The sequence below is a fragment of the Hyperoodon ampullatus genome, assembly GCF_949752795.1.
Source record: "Hyperoodon ampullatus genome assembly, chromosome: 18".
NCBI lineage: Eukaryota > Metazoa > Chordata > Mammalia > Artiodactyla > Ziphiidae > Hyperoodon > Hyperoodon ampullatus.
This window is the reverse complement of record NC_136931.1, coordinates 53,490,242-53,506,239: the sequence shown is the minus strand read 5'-3', so window position 1 is coordinate 53,506,239 and position 15,998 is coordinate 53,490,242. Positions and strand designations below refer to the sequence as shown.

General features: G+C 52.2%; 1 protein-coding gene across 1 annotated transcript; it reads left to right on the top strand.

Annotated features, from left to right (window-relative positions):
- Positions 1-13,533: 13,533 nt before the first annotated feature.
- FBXO46 (F-box protein 46) lies at positions 13,534-15,998 on the top strand (the record flags this gene model as incomplete). The annotated part of the gene is made up of 1 exon (XM_079723373.1): positions 13,534-15,998. Exon 1 carries the CDS (start codon positions 14,181-14,183, stop codon positions 15,996-15,998), a length of 1,818 nt encoding a protein of 605 aa, XP_079579499.1. The 5' UTR covers positions 13,534-14,180.

The following is a 15,998-nucleotide window of genomic DNA, read 5'->3' as shown; positions in this document are numbered from 1 at the left end:
TGAGAAGCCCGCACACCGCGACGAAGAGTAGCCCCCGCTCGCTGCAACTAGAGAAAAGCCCGCGCGCAACAACAAAGACCCAACGCAGCCAAAAATAAAAATTAATTAATTAATTAAAAAAAGAAAAAAACACAGACCACAAACTTTAATATTGAGAACCCAAACCCTAAAGTAAGAAATCCAATCTCCCCAAAGCAAACCTCAGCCCCCCAAATTGACCTCAGATCCTAAAATAAAGATGTCTAGATCCCCAAACTGTCACTTCAGACCCTCAAATTGTGACCCCCAACCCTAAACTGAGATCTCACCTGTGAGTTCCACTCTGAAACCCAAACTCTAAAATTGAAGCCTCATACTCAGTGTGGGGGACTGCAGGCCCTAACAATTCTCAAAGTTCCAAACTGTGACTCCAGACCCTAAATCTCATACCTCATGCTCTACATTGAGATTCTAGACCCTAAATCTACACTGAAGCTTCAATCCTCCCAAATTAGACCCTGGACCCCCAAAATGCTATTCTAGATTTCCAGACCCCCAGACTAGGATCTCTGATTCCAACAGGAAAGCTTCCAGCCACAAAACCCAAGACCTTCAGATTTCCAAAACGAGTTCTCTCCAGACACAAATCCCGAGACCCCAGATCCTAACTTGTGACCCCCAAATCCCCAACACTATTCAGAGACTTCGTATCTCAAACTTGAGCGTGGATCCCCAAACCTAGGCCCAGCCTCAAACCCAAAATCCGGCTCTGCTGCTCGGGTCCTGCCTCCCCCAGGGCCCGGGCACCCAAGGCACAACCGCCCTCCCATCTGCCTGAAACTCCCAGAGGGAGGCCACGACCACGAAGTGGACCCCAGGCTCCCCTCTCGCCGGCTAGTCACCCGACCGGTTCCCCTTGGCCTCCAGCACCCGCCTCAGGACGTGCACAATGGCGTGAGCCGCCCCCTTCTGGTTTTGCGCCAGCCCCACACTTGGGAGCCCGATCAGACAGCGTCTCGTGCCGGTCCCGGTAGGCTGGCCGCGTGCGCCAACCTCAGGCCGGCCTCAGCCACCACGTTCCCAGCCCAGGCGTGAGGTGGATGCGAATCCCCTTTGGCGCGAGGCTCCGGCGCGAGGCCTGAGGAAGAGAGCAAGAGCGAACTCTCGAGGCCAGGCCACGCCCTCACCAGTTCCCGCCAAGATGTGCTGGGTGCGAGACTAGAGAGGGGAAACGGCAGGGTTCGAGTGGCCGTGCGCACGCGCGCCTGGGGAAGGCCCTGTCTTCCAGCACAGAGCTAGCCTGGCCTCGCGCCTCCTGACAGAGTCTTTGCCGGTGCGCGCCAAAAGTGACGACCAATCAGCGCTCGCTCAGCTGCCCGCCTTTTCGGCGGGTGCCGTCCCTCAGGCCACCGCCCCTCAGGCCCCGCCCCCAGACCACTTCTGAGGCCCTGAGCCAGTGGAGCCTAATGAGGAGGCGGGGTCTCCCTAACTGCCAGCTCTCCGGAAGCGAGGGAGATGTGACCAGTCTCCCTTCCCAACCTCTGGTGTCCCGTTGCCAACTTTTCCCTTTAGCGCATGTCTAATAAGGGCCTATGCCAAGCGCTATGCTAGAAGTTGGGAATTTAGCCAAAGTCTTCCCAGTGCAGTTGGGAAGGCTCACAGACCGTGAGAATCTAGTGAGGCAGAGGCTGCATTAAAGAGAGATAAATTGAGAAAAGATTCAGAGGAGGGCCATTGGAATTGAGCCTTAATAGCAGTTCCCCTCATGAAGTTGTTATGTTCCTTAATATAGCAAACTTTCCATTTTAGAAAGTTCACTCTCATGGACCGTGGAGGATGGACAGGAAAATATAGCTTAAGGGGAGACGATCTAGCAACCTAGTGGAGAGCAGAGGCCCTGGGGTCCAACACATTTCAGTTCAAATCACTTTCTTGCTGTGTTGCCCTGGAGAAGAATCTCAATCTCTTTCTGCCTTAGTTTTTATAAATTTGGGATAATTCTTGGGTTCTGTGCAGAGTGTCTGGCATATAATTAACATACAATAGATATTTACTCAACATTTATTTACACTCTTCTGTGTGCTTGAACAAGATACAAAAAGGTGCCTGTCTTCGTGAATCTTCTATGATATGTACACATTTCTAGTGCATGGAGCTATCCTCCCTCCTAAAGCTTAAGGCTAATTTCCTTATTTGTAAATTAGGAGGTGGTGGTAAGAAAACCAGGGGGAAGAATGGATGGGAAAGTGTTTGAGAAAGTACAAGGCACTGTTAATTATTATGTTAATCAGTTTAAGTAAATCGGTAAACTTGCTCTTCCCACCTCTCCACCCCTCACAAAAACTACCCCTTTGCAGTTTTCTCAATCCCTTTTCCAAGGACCCCGGGCCAAAATGGAGGAGGTTGCACTCCAACTCCCAGTGCGCCTGACGGGGGCGCTCTGTGCGCCTGCGCTGTCAGGCCCCCTCTCTACCTCCTGGGAGTTAGAGTCGCTCTTTTCCTCAGCCCGCCCAGTTTGCTTCCTTCCCCACCTCCAAGCTTGACCGTGCTGCCTTCTGGGAGTTGTAGTCCGTGGCCGCCCGGACTCCAATTCCCAGCGGGCTTCGGGGCGGGAACCCGGAAGGGGAGGCTGGAGAGGAGCGAGTGGGGGAAACCCGCGTAGCTGAGGGAGCTGCAGCGCGGGGAGATGGTGAGAACCCCGAGAGGGGGCCGGGGGCGCTTGAGAACCCGGGCGGGGGTTCGGGACCCTGTGGCGAGAGGGAAGAGGCAGGGGCTAAAGAAGGGGCTGGGTGAGGGGAGATCGCTTGGGGGAGGGGATTGGGAGAAATGGGAGCCGGAGGGAATAGTAGAAGAATGGGGGCTGGGGATGGGTCTTGAAGGTGGGGAGAGAGTCGAGCTTTGGGATTGCTTGTGAGGGAGCTCAGAGCTGGGGAAATGAGTCCCGAGTTGGAGAAGGGGCTGGGCGTCCTGGCAGAGGCCCTGAAGGGGGCAATTTCGAGGGGTTTAGCGTAGGGGATGTGGAAAGGCATGGGAGTCAGTGCTAGATGAATGAAGGGGTCTGGAGGCTCCGAGGGAAAGGCCAGCTGTGGATGCGGTGGGTTGGAGCCTCTGGATCGGATTGGGGGCAGGAGGGCAAGCTGAGATGGTGGAAGAGAGAAATCAGTGATAGAGTGGTGTGTAGGTTAGGATACAGAACTGTGGGTGGAGTGCGGAGCATGAGATGAGGGGCCTGCCTGTAGCGATAGTTTGCTTAGTCCAGCCAGAGACTCCCGATAAACTGGACAGTCACAGAACTGTAGGATAATATGGCCAGCAGGGGCCATAAAGACGACCTTTTGCACTCTCGTTTCTCCAATGGGATTAGAAAAGTGTAGCGGATTATGTGTCTGGACATTCCAGCATTCAGATCTTTTCTTCTGCTACTCCTTTGTGACCTGGGCAAGTGTCCCCTCTCTGAAACTCAGTGCCCTTATCTATTGTGGGAACAACATGCCCCTGAGAAGAGAGGAGGCTTCCTAAGATCGTCATCCCGGCTCGGGGTAAGTCCTTAGTCTAAGAGCTGTTGGTGGGAAGTTCCCCACCCCAGGAATGTGACTGGGTCACAGGTGCTAATGGATTCCCTCCTTTTTAGTCCAGCCCCAGGGGCGTTTTCTCAAAACCTGGCACTGAGCTGGGCACACCCCAGCTCAGAAACATGCGGGGGCGGGAGTGGGGGGGGCGTTCTCCACAGTCGATTCCAGCTAATAGTTATTGTTTAGGAAGTGCCTGGCCCTGTTCTTAGCTACTTGTATGTATTAAGTCCTTTAATTCTGACAACACCCCTAAGTTGTAGGTTCTGTTATTTTCTCCATTCTACAGAAAGGAAGCAGAGGCACAGAGAGGTTCAGCAACTTTCCCAAGGTCATCCAGCATTAAACGACAGACTCAGGATTCCAACCTAGACATCCTGGCTCGGAATCTGTGCTCTCCCCACTGTAATTTAGTCCCCTCTCCTTGTACTGAAGTACAATGTCATGAGCAGGGCAGAGACTTGAGAACTGAAGCAGTCCTCAGTTTGAATTTTAGTTCTGCCATTTACTTGCTGTGTGACCTTGGGCGAGTCTTTTGGCCTCTCCTCAATTATAAAATGGGATCAGAACCCCTAGGAAGGTTAGAGGGTTCGGGCAGGTAAGCACGTGAAGTGCTTGGAGTAACTGCTTTATACAGCTGAGTTGTCGTTTCTTTTGAATGGGAATGGGAAACGCAGACCTGAGAGAGGGCAGTAGAGAAGGACCAGTGAGGGAGACATCATCAGCCAGGCTGCCTTTCCTTTCTCTCCCAGGTTCCTCCCATATCCTGACTCTTGTAGTTACCCACCCTCTACCCCTGGGCACCCAAGCCCAAGGGTGACTCCCCGAGGGGGTGCTCAGAAACTCAATCTGTCCCCATTCCCATTCCTAGCCCCAGCCAAATATAAATATTTCACTTGCCAATGCCCAGCCTGGCCCAACTCCAGGTATTTCTGTGAATATGAAATATTTCTAACAACTGTGTGCTTTTTTCTCCCAACTTTTTCATCATTAGGACCTCACTGGGCAGTTTGGCAACTTTGTCAGTCATTTTGAAACAGTTTGGTTCATTTGTCTTGAGGCTTCCAGAGTTTATCCCATAAATTGTCTGACCCTGATAGGAAAGCTTATGGTTAATAGCATCAGCATCAGATAGGACCACGTTCCTGTCCCCCACCTCTGCTGCTGTGTGTCCTTGGCCAAGTTGCTTTCCCCCTCTGGGCCTCAGTTTTCTCATATGTAAAATGGGGCCACATTCCAGCCGTGAGGCTCTTGTAAGCAGTTGATGAGGTCACATGTATAAAATGCCTAGTGCATATTAAGCTCTTAATAAGTGTGAAGTATTTTGATTAATTTTATTCTTTCAAGAAAAATTTATTGAACATGTGCTCCAGAACCAGAACACCCAGATTTGAATCCTGGCTCCATCACCCACCAGCTATGTGACTTTGGACAAGTCACTTAACCCCTCTGGACCTCAGTTTCCTCTTCTGGAAAATGGGGGTTCATCCTTTGAGTAGTCCACCATGTTGATAGAGCACATACTATGTGCCAGGGCCTGTACCAGGTACATTTTTGTCTCCAGGTCTCCTGTTAGTTTGGGGAAAAGTTGCCAACCTCTTACTCTTCCCTGTACCAGTTTGTCACATCTGGGTGCCCCGGGGTGATGTGACACCTTTTTCCCCGTTTATTTGTTTCTCTTAGAAAATGTGTCTCCTTTCCAAGTTATTTTGCCTTTTCTTCATATCTTAAGTGTGTTTTCAGCCTGTGCTTATCTGAAGCTTACTCATACAAAATGATATTTTTTTTATCATTGCGAATGGTATATATCTAGCGGCTCTGGTAAAGCTGCGTTACTCCTAAAAGCACAGGTTTTCTCAAAGACTTGGCTTGTCACCTGCTCCTGACCCCTCAATTAAGATCATAACCCCCGCTTTACACTCCTCATCCCTCTTACTTGGTATATTTGTTTCCCTGTAGCACCTTGAAAATTACTGTTTATTCCTTGTCCCCTCTCTCCAATCCATGAGGACAAGGATTTCTGTCTCCTGTGCCCTGCATGTCCCCGATGCCTGGAACAGTGTCTGGCACCCAGTAGCTGCTCTGTAAATTCTGTTTAATTACTAGGTGAGACCCAATACCCAACAGTAAGAAAGGCATGGCCATATTTTGATTATTGTGGGGGACTAGGATCAGTTTCATTTCAGGATGTGAAATAAAGAGAGATGTCTTTGGCTCCATCGGTGATAACTCTTCAGCAGTCTCACTTTTTTTTTTTTTTTGGCTGCACTGCACAGCTTGTGGGATCTTAGTTCCCTGACCAGGGATTGAACCTGTGCCCCGTGCAGTGGAAGTGGGGAGTCCTAACCACTGGACTGCCAGGGAATTCTCTGTCTCACCTTTTCTTAATAATCCTGGTGCCTTCGTATTGAACCTCTCCTTGGTGCCTCGCTGGCAGTGAGCGCTCTACTGGGTTGATCTCAGTGAATCAGCAGCCAACCCATGGGTGGGTACTGTGATTATCTGTATTTTTCAGTGGGGGAAACCAAGGCACAGAGGGATAAAAACCCTACGGTCACACCCCTAGAAGTGGGAAAGCTGGGGTGCTCGGAGGCCCTGTCTGGATTCTGTCTGCACCCTGGATCTCTAGATCCTGAGGATTTGAATGATTCCTACCATCAGCTGTTAGTCAGAAAGGGAAACTTGAGAGGGGGAGAGAGACCAGCAGACCCTGAGTCCAAAAAGCCAATAAAGGGACATGGATGGATCAGGATTGTGGACAAAGTAGTGGTGGGGGTGACGGGGTAGAGACAGTGGAGGATAGAAAGAGCAGGACCAGGAGCAGAGCCCCGGGGTCCTGCCACTGATGCCTGTTTGGCAGTGGGCAAGTGCATTCCCTGGGCACCACTCTGTGCCCAGTCCTGTGCTGGCACGACCCTGACCTCCCGGACCATGGGATGGAGGTACCCCAAGGTGGGGGGAGGGGGGTATCCCCTGACTCAGCGTGGGGGAGTCAGGCGTCTACTTTTATCCTTTCCTTCCTTCTTTGGCTTATTCTGTGGTTGCTACCGTTTCCAGCTTCTCAAGTCGCAGGCTCAGCTTGTTAATTGTCAGCCTTTCTCCTTTCTCTGTGCGTTGACAGAAGCAGGTTCTCCCTCCACCTGCTGCACAGCTGTCCTCCTTGGAGCTCCCTTTACCTTCATCTGGGGGTTCCTTCCTTTTGCCTTTTTCTGGACTAGATCTTATTTCTTTGATCTGATAGCTTCCTTTTTCTTGGTTTATTCCTTCCTGTGGTGAAGCAAATCCTCCAGTAGCTTTCTGAGAAACGGTTCCTGGGCATGTTTTGTTTGTTTGTTTGTTCATTTTGTTTTGCCAACTTGCACCTCTCATGGAAGAATGTTAAACAGGGGAGTGCTGTGGTCTGATTTGTGTGTGGAAAGCTCTCTCTGGCTACCATGGAAAGGATGGAGCCAGAAATGCTAAACCAGGCCAGGGAGCCACGTGCGGAGGCTGGAGCAGCTGTACCTTTGAGGAGAGGTCCCAGCCTTCCAGAAATCCAGAGGATGAAGGGGAGAGAGGCCCTCACCCAGGTCATTGTCATTCAGCCAGGGCAGGTGACAGGTGCTGCCAGAGGAGGCCTGAGGAGGAAGAGATCCTGTGTAGCTTAGGATGGCACCAGCACAGCTCCTGGAGGAGGTGGGATCCTACCTTGGTCCTGGGAGCAGGATTTCCACCGGTGGACTCGGCTGGACCAGCTAGTTTTTCACAAGAGGTCCCCAGTAGCAACTGTGCAGAAGGCAGACAGTATGGCAGTGTTAGGGGTTTGTTCAAACAAATGTGCACTGCACACCTGTGATGTGCTTGGGCGTTGCTTCTCACACTTAATTGTGCTTGCAGTCCCCCAGAGAGCTTGTTGAAGTGCACATTCTGATTCAGTGGGTGTAGGGCAGAGCCCAAGATTGCATTTCTAACACACTCCCAGCGGCTGCCGCTCTGGGGACCACACTAATAGTAGCCAACCGCTTGGCGCTGTTCTAAAAGCTGGCGACACAGCAGTGGAAAAAAAACTAGGCAAAAATATCAGCCTTGGGGGAGCTTTCATTTTAGTGAGGGGAGCGGACAATAAACTTTATAAAGTTTATAGTGTATTAGATAGTAACACATGCTAAGGAGAAAAGTAAATCAGGGAAGGAGAGTGTGTATGTCTGTCTCTGGGAGCGGACAATAAACTTTATAAAGTTTATGGTGTATTAGATAGTAACACATGCTAAGGAGAAAAGTAAATCAGGGAAGGAGAGTGTGTATGTCTGTCTCTGGCAGGGGCTGCAGTTTTCAATCAAGGAGGGTCTCGTGAACAATAAGGTCCTACTGTATAGCACAGGGAACTCTATTCAATATCCTGTGATCAACCATAATGGAAAAGACTATGAAAAAAGAATATGTATATATGTATAACTGGATCACTTTGCTGTACAGTAGAAATTAACACAACATTGTAAATCAACTATACTTCAATAAAATAAGTTAAAAAAAAAAAACAAAGGAAGGTCCCATGAAGGTGATCTGAGGAGGGGGTGAGCCCTGTGAATACCTGGGGAAGAGTATTCTAGGCATAGGGAACAGAGAGTGCAAAGGCCTTGTGGACTGAACAAGATGATCCAGGAACAAGATGATCCAGGAAAAGTGCTCCGTATACTCAATGAATGAGCTGCTTGCACTGTGGAGTCAGCCAGACTCTTGGAGTCAAAGCTCAGCCACAGAGCTGCGTCCGACAGCAATTACTTAGCCCTTCTATGCCTCCACTTGCTAATCCCTGAAACGAGATGAAAAATAGTAAGATGATGTGAGAATTAAACGAGTTAATATTTGTAAAGTACTCACAGCAAAGCCTGGCTCACGGTGAGTGCTCCAGTGTTAACTGCTGTTGTGATCATCATTTGCTCTGTAATATATTCATGTTGGCCATGATTGTTTATTTGGATGTCTGCCCCCTTTCCCATGAGCTCTTTCTGGTGAACTCAGTGTCATCTCTGTATCCCCAGCAACCAGCCCAGGGCCAGCACACAGGAGGACCTCTGAATGTCAGATGAGGGATATAAAACTGGATTCTCTAATTGTCGGGGGCATTCCAGCAAGGGTGTTGGTTGTGTGGTTCAGGTCCTTACTGACTTTATCTTTTCAACCAATGTCTTATGGAGAGATATATTAAGGTGTCCCATTACATTTGTGGATTTGCCAAACTGTTTGTCATTCTGCTGTTTTTTGCTTTGTATATTTTGAAGCCATAGTATTAGGAGCACGTATGTTGAGAACTTTTGTGTATAATGGGTCAGTTTGTTTTGTCACCATCTTTGTCCCTAATAATACCTTTTGCTTTTGTCAGTTGTTACTATTTTTTTTAAACAGCAATGTCACTCCTCTCCTTGACTCTTGGTTCATATTTGCCTGGTCAGTCTTTTCCCATCTTTTTATTTTCAGTCTTTCTGGCTTCTGATGTTTTACAATAAATGGATCTTCACAGAGCATTCTCTAAAAGCTGTCTTAGCTTAGGGCTTTGTGCTGGGCTCAGTGGGTGGAAGTTAGAAAATTCTGCCCCAGTGACCTCGGACACAGATAGAATACTTGGGTGTGAAACAGAATTTACACTGTCAGTCTTCATGGAGTTTACGACATGGAGCCTCTGGAAAAGGAGCTTTGATCCATTCAGTCCCATGCTGGGCAGTGTTGCTGGGGTCACCATGATGAGCACGATACCTCTGACTCTTCCTCCCTCCTCTCCTCCCGGGGGTTCACTTTCCAGTGGAGGAGACAGATCCATCTCTAGACAGTGATGACTCAAGAGTGGGCAGGGCTGGGACTTGGGAACCCGGAGGACTCCCTCTGGGCAGTTGGGAGGTTTCCAGGAAGGGAGCTCAGGGAAGGCCTCTCTGTTAAAGATACAGGCCCATTAAAGTTACATTTGAGCAAAGACCCGAATGATAGAAGGGACTGAACCATGTGGAGATCTGGGAGCAAAGCGTTCCAGTCAGAGGAAACAGCAGATGCAAAGACCATGGAAGGAAAGAGCTTGGCGACTCTGAGAAATAGACAGCAAGGAGGCCAGTGTGGGAGCCCAGAGGTGGAGCCTGACCCAGCCTGGGAGGTTAGCTTCCTGCAGCAGGGGATGGCTGAGCTGAGACCCCAGAGAATATATAATTAAACAATAGAGCGCAGCAATCTAGAATCAGATTCCCTGGGTTCATATCTCTACTCGCAGTCACACCAGTTATGTGTGACCTTGGGCTAGTTAGGCAACCTGTCCTGCCTCAATTTCTTCATCTATACAATGGAGATAACAACTCCTATCGAGGATCAGACAGGGCCCCCAGTATCCTAACTACTCTGTGTGCCAGATCAGGTGCTTACCTGGGTCCACTGGGGGTGTGAAAGAGTGGGGAAGGACGAGGCTGGACCAGTGGGGTATCTGGGCTTTTTCCCAAGGGCACTGGGGAGTTATGGTAGGTTCTGAGAAGGGTAGGTACAAGGTCAGGTTTATACTTTTAGAAGACCCTTCTGGCTCTGATGTGTGGGATGGTTAGTAGCAGGCAGGGTGGTGGGGATGGACAGATGCCTGCAGTGGGGCCACCTTTGAGTGTCTCTTGAGTCCGCCTGGCACTGAAAGGTTCTAGGCCAGTGCTGTTCAAGAGAAATATAAAGTGAGCCTTACGTGCAATTTAAAATCTTCTAGTAGCCACATTTAAAAAGTCAAAAGAAGGAGGTGAAGTTAATTTTAACTATTTTAACTCAATTATATCCTAAAATAGTATCATTTTAACAGGTAATCAATATTAAAAAACCATTATTGAGGTGTTTCATAGTCTTTTATTGTACTAACTCAGAGTCAGATTTGCGGCGCCTGGTTGGAAGGGCTGGCCGGAGAGGTCCTTTTGGCCACACGGCCTGAGCCTTGAATGCCAGGCCCAGAGGCTTAGACTCAGTGCCGCGGGAGCCATCGCAGGGTTCTGCCCATTTGTTTTTCAGGGTTAGGTGATCCCGCTGCCCAGTTTCCCCCTCAGGAAATCTCGCCCCCCAGAGCTCCCTACCAAAGCTAGGCACTTTTAGATCTTTCTGCCCCCTTCCTTCCGCCCTGGAGTCTCAATCCCTAAACTGCTTGGCCCTTTAAATCTCAACTGTCAATCAAGGCTCTTGTTGAGAGGAAACGTCGTAATAAACCTCTCCTTGAATGCCGTGGCCTCGTTCCTGGCCTTGTCCCTTCGTTTAGCAGGAAGTTGGGAGTTGTTCCACGCTCTCTTGCACTCGGCTGTTTCCGCACCCCCCTTCGTCACCTCTCGCCTACTCCTCCCTCTTCGAAGTTGGGCCCCTTCGCCAAGGCCTTCCTTATATGGGCATGGCCCCGAACGGCCGCCGCTCATTGGCTGGGGGCCTCACGCGCGCGTCTGTCAACAAGGGGGCGGAGGGAAACTAGTCGGGTACCCGCCCGCGCGACAGCCGGAGGGAAGGAGCGAGGGGGCGGGCCCTCTTCCCACTCGTGCGCACGCGTGTGTGCAGCCACTTTCTCCCGCCGTAGGGGGCGGGGCTCGCCGGTGGGGGCGCTTTGGGGGCGGGGCTCGGTTTCGAGGGTAGCCCCAGGGGTTGGCGGGTTCCGGGGAGGCTATATTTGGGGGCTTGGGGACATTCTTGCGTGCGTGTGGGGATACTTTGGGGTTCCCTTGAGTTTAGGGGGCACCTTGGGATTTTGGTTTCCGTTCTGTTGTAGTGTGGAAGGTTCGGTTGTGTTGTAGGGGATCTCCCGTGTGGATTGGGGTGTTTGGTGGGTATAGGATTTGGGGAGCCACGGAGAGACTGAGAAGCAAAGAAAAGAGTCCAAGAGTACCAATTCTGGACCCAGAATGCGTGGGCTTTCGGCTCTCCCGACTTCCTAGCTGATTGTCTGCGGACACGGGATTTAACCTTTCTGTGCCTCATCTGGAAACAGGGACCGATAACGCTACCTGCTTCCTAGGGACGGGGGAGGATTAGCAGGAGTTGTTAGAACAGTACCCAGTAAGCTGCCAGCGAGCATGCCATGAGCTCATGTCTGCTTATTAACATTTTGTAAGGTTTCTTTGGGAGTATTTTGGAGGTTCTTTTGGCTTTTGAGAAATATCTGGTTTGGGATTGGTTTTATGTGTTACGGAGCTTTTATGCTTTAGTGAGTTGTTTTGCGGTTGGGGGGCTTCTGTGGAATTAGGGAATACATGTGGAGGTTTAGAAAGAGTTTGAGGTGAGTATAGGATTTCAAGAAACTGGTCTTTTGGGTCATCTGTGAGGTTGGGAAATTGCTGTGTGTGTTTGAGTTCTTGGTTAGGCATGGGATCTGTGAGGGGTTCGTTGAGATTGAGGCTTTCTGTGCTGGAGGGGATATTTTTAGGTTTGGAAGTTTAAAGCAGGATTTGAGAGGGTCTGGATATTTTATGTCAGGATACATTTGCATCTATAGAGAATGAATGGCCTTTGATGTGGTAGCTTCTATTCCTGGACATTTTAGATGTGTTGGTGGTTGGTAAACTTAGCCTTCTGTAGGTTTTAGGGGCTGTGTGGCATTTTTTTAAGTTGTTTTTTTAAGCAAGAAACTGGCATTTCAGCAGGGGCTGTAAGTATTGGGGTAGGTTGGATTGGGGATTATGGGGGGCAAGGATTTTTAGGATTAGGACTTTCTGGGGTCTGTGGATGTTTGGAGGCTGTCTAGATCTTGAATGGTGTCTACAGGGCTATGAAGTAAATGGTGATTTAGTGGTGTCTGTGGTATTGCCTGAATTTAGAGGGACCATATATACTGCAGAGGTCAGCAAACTTTTTCCATAAAGGGCCAGATAATGAGTATTTTAGGCTTTGCAGGCCATATGTTCTCTGTTGCTACTACTCAACTCTGCCATGATAGCATGAAAGCAGTCATAAACAAATGAACATGCTTCGATAAAACTTTATTTGCAGAGGCAGGCAGTGGGCCAGATTTGGCCTGTGGCTCAAAATAGTCTGACCAGGAGTCAGCAAACTACTTTTACCAGTCTGTAAGCATGTGGAAGTTTTGATGTTTGAAGGGTATTTTGTTGTTTTTTTGTTTTGTTTTTTTAATTTATTTTTATTTTTGGCTGTGTTGGGTCTTCGTTGCTGCACGCGGGCTTTCTCTAGTTGCGGCGAGCGGGGGCTACTCTTCGTTGCAGTGCGCAGGCTTCTCATTGTGGTGGCTTCTCTTGTTGCGGAGCACAGGCTCTAGGCGCGCGGGGTCAGTAGTTGTGGCATGCAGGCTCAGTAGTTGTGGTGCACGGGCTTAGTTGCTCCACGGCATGTGGGATCTTCCCAGACCAGGGATCGAACCCGTGTCCCCTGCATTGGCAGGCGGATTCTTAACCACTGGGCCACCAGGGAGGCCCTGAAGGGTATTTTGGTTTCAAGATGTCTGGAGGGAAATGGGCCAGGGAAGGATTGAGACTGAGGGATTGAGACTGTTGGTCCTGCAGTGGAACGTGGTCGTGTCAGAGTCATTAGCAAAATTGCTTCCAGATTAGGTCACGCACACAAAGTCATTGCAAAATAAAACGGTCACTATTACAAGCCCTAAGTCTGGAAAACAAGTTTGAGGGCCTGGTGTTAACACTATGTAAGCCTTCCCCACTCTGAGCCTCAAACTCAGCAAGTTGTGAGCAACTTGAGGAAACTTGACTAGAAAGGCCTTCTCATCCCAGGGGTCTGCGTTTGTGCTTAAGGGAGTTACCTGCACAGTCTTGGTGCAAGTGTGTGCATTTTTCTGGGTGAGGATACACAGCTTTAAGGGATCCTTCAAGAGCCTCACGACCCGAGCAAAGCGAGGAGCTGAATTCTTAAGGACCTCTCTTGTCTCCGACCTCTGATTTTCTCCCCCTGCCCAGCCTACCTTGTTGCTTCCTCTGGGCTCAAGCTGCAGTAGCTGTGGGCAGGGCTGGGAATTCTTGTCTTTTCAGGAACCTGTTACTAGGTGAGCAAATAGAAAAAGGAGGAGCTGTCTGTCAGTTGGTACTTTCATTTCTGTTTAAGAAGTTATGGCAGGGCTTCCCTGGTGGCGCAGTGGTTGGGAGTCCGCCTGCCGATGCAGGGGACACGGGTTCGTGCCCCGGTCCGGGAAGATCCCACATGCCGCGGAGGGGCTGGGCCCGTGAGCCATGGCCGCTGAGCCTGTGCGTCCGGAGCCTGTGCTCCACAACGGGAGAGGCCACAACGGTGAGAGGCCCGTGTACCGCAAAAAAAAAAAAAAAAAAAAAAAAAAAAAAAGAAGTTATGGCAGCAGGAGGCCTCTGGATCGTGAGTGAAACCAGTCAGGCTGTGAGACAGCGGAGGGTTGGAGCAAACTGCCAGCTCCGGTCACACTCTGAGTTTTACAGGAGCAGGTCCTAACCCCTCTGCAGCCTTCCATTTGCTCACCTGTGCCAGGGGGGCGGGAACAGGATCTCAGTGGTCTAGTTTGGTCTGTCCCCTCAGGTCAGGAGATGTTGAGGTCAGTGGGGTACTGGGAGGGCAGGCCGTTCCCCAGCTCCCCAGCCTCCTCTTCCCTGTCTCCAGGTGGCCTGTGGAGCCCCCCACCGCCATTCAGGTCCTGAGATGTGGTGAACCCCCGCCTGTCTGCCACCATTCCCCAGAATGGACCGAGGGGGCCTCCTTCCCTTCCAGCTGTGGTGCCCCCGGCCCTTTGGCACCTACTCCCAGAACCAGCCGCGCCCGCCTTCCGCAGCCCTCAAGCCGTCAGCCTGCCCTGAGCCAGGTGGGGGGGCGGAGCCAGACCATGGCCCTGCCCACTCAGAAAACACACCCCCAGCCTTGGCCACGGAGGCTCCTGCCTCCCAGCCTGCCCCGCTCCTTTCAGCAGCCGCTGCCGGAGACGAGGGTCGAGTCCTGCTGGACACGTGGTATGTTATCAAGCCCGGGAATACAAAGGAGAAGGTGGCCTTCTTTGTGGCCCACCAGTGCGGTGGAGGCAACCGGGCCAGCTCCATGAAGGTCAAGGGGCACTGGGGCAGTGACAGCTCCAAGGCCAAGCGGAGGAGGCGCTGTCTTGAGCCTACGAAGGCTCCTCCGGACCCAGGGGGACAAGACGGGCCCCCTGCTGCTGAGGGGGTTCCAGCCTCAGCCGGTGAGGATGTGGACCTGCTCTCTGTGGCCGAGATGGTGGCCCTGGTGGAACAGCGGGCCGCCCTGGCCCTGCAGAGCTACCCGCGCCCGAGCACCCCAGCGCCTGTGGTCTACGTGTCGGCCGAGCAGGGTGGGCCTGCCAAGGGGCTGGGGTCCGAACGGCGGTCCGGTGGCGGGGACTGCAGCCGTGTGGCGGAGGCCGTGGCCCACTTCGAGGCTCAGCGGGACAACCCTCCAGCCAAAGGCCTCCGCAAGGAGGAGCGGCCCGGGCCAGGCCCCGGGGAGGTGCGCATCGCCTTCCGGATCTCCAATGGCCGAGAGCCCCGTGCACCGGATGGCAGCTTGCCCAACGGGAGCGGGGGCCGGCCGGGTTGTGCCTACCCTGGCAGCCCGGGTCCTGGGGCCCGCGCCAAGGACAAGATCACCTGCGACCTGTACCAGCTCATCAGCCCCTCTCGGGATGCCCTCCCCAGCAATGTGGAGTTTCTGCTGGCTAGGGCGGATGAAGCCAGCGAGGGTGAGACCCCAGCCCCTGCCAGGACCGAGGACACTCCCCCGGCCCCCCCTCCACCCCCTGCCCGGGACTGTGGCGCGTCAGGCTTCCATGTGGATGTGGTGGTGACGGGGGTGGTGGATGAGTGCATCTTCTTCGGCAAGGATGGCACCAAAAACGTGAAGGAGGAGACGGTGTGCCTGACCGTCAGCCCCGAGGAGCCACCCCCGCCTGGCCAGCTCTTCTTCCTCCAGCCCCGGGGACCGGATGGGCCCCCCGAGCCACCACCAACTGACTCGCCCGCCACTGCACCCGGCCCGGACGATGCTGAGGGGACGGTGGACACCTCCCTGTGCCGCCTGTACCGGCACGTGTCGCACGACTTCCTGGAAATCCGCTTCAAGATCCAGCGGTTGCTGGAGCCGCGACAGTACATGCTGCTGCTGCCTGAGCACGTGCTGGTCAAGATCTTCAGCTTCCTGCCCACGCGCGCCCTGGCGGCCCTCAAGTGCACCTGCCACCACTTCAAGGGCATCATTGAGGCGTTCGGCGTGCGGGCCACAGACTCGCGCTGGAGCCGCGACCCGCTCTACCGCGATGACCCTTGCAAGCAGTGCCGCAAGCGATACGAGAAGGGCGATGTGTCGCTCTGCCGCTGGCACCCCAAGCCCTACCACCACGACCTGCCTTATGGACGTTCCTACTGGATGTGCTGCCGCCGAGCCGATCGCGAGACGCCCGGCTGCCGCCTGGGTCTGCACGATAACAACTGGGTGTTGCCCTGCAATGGGCCAGGCGGTGGGGGCGGCCGGGCTGGCCGGGAGGAGGGGAGGTGA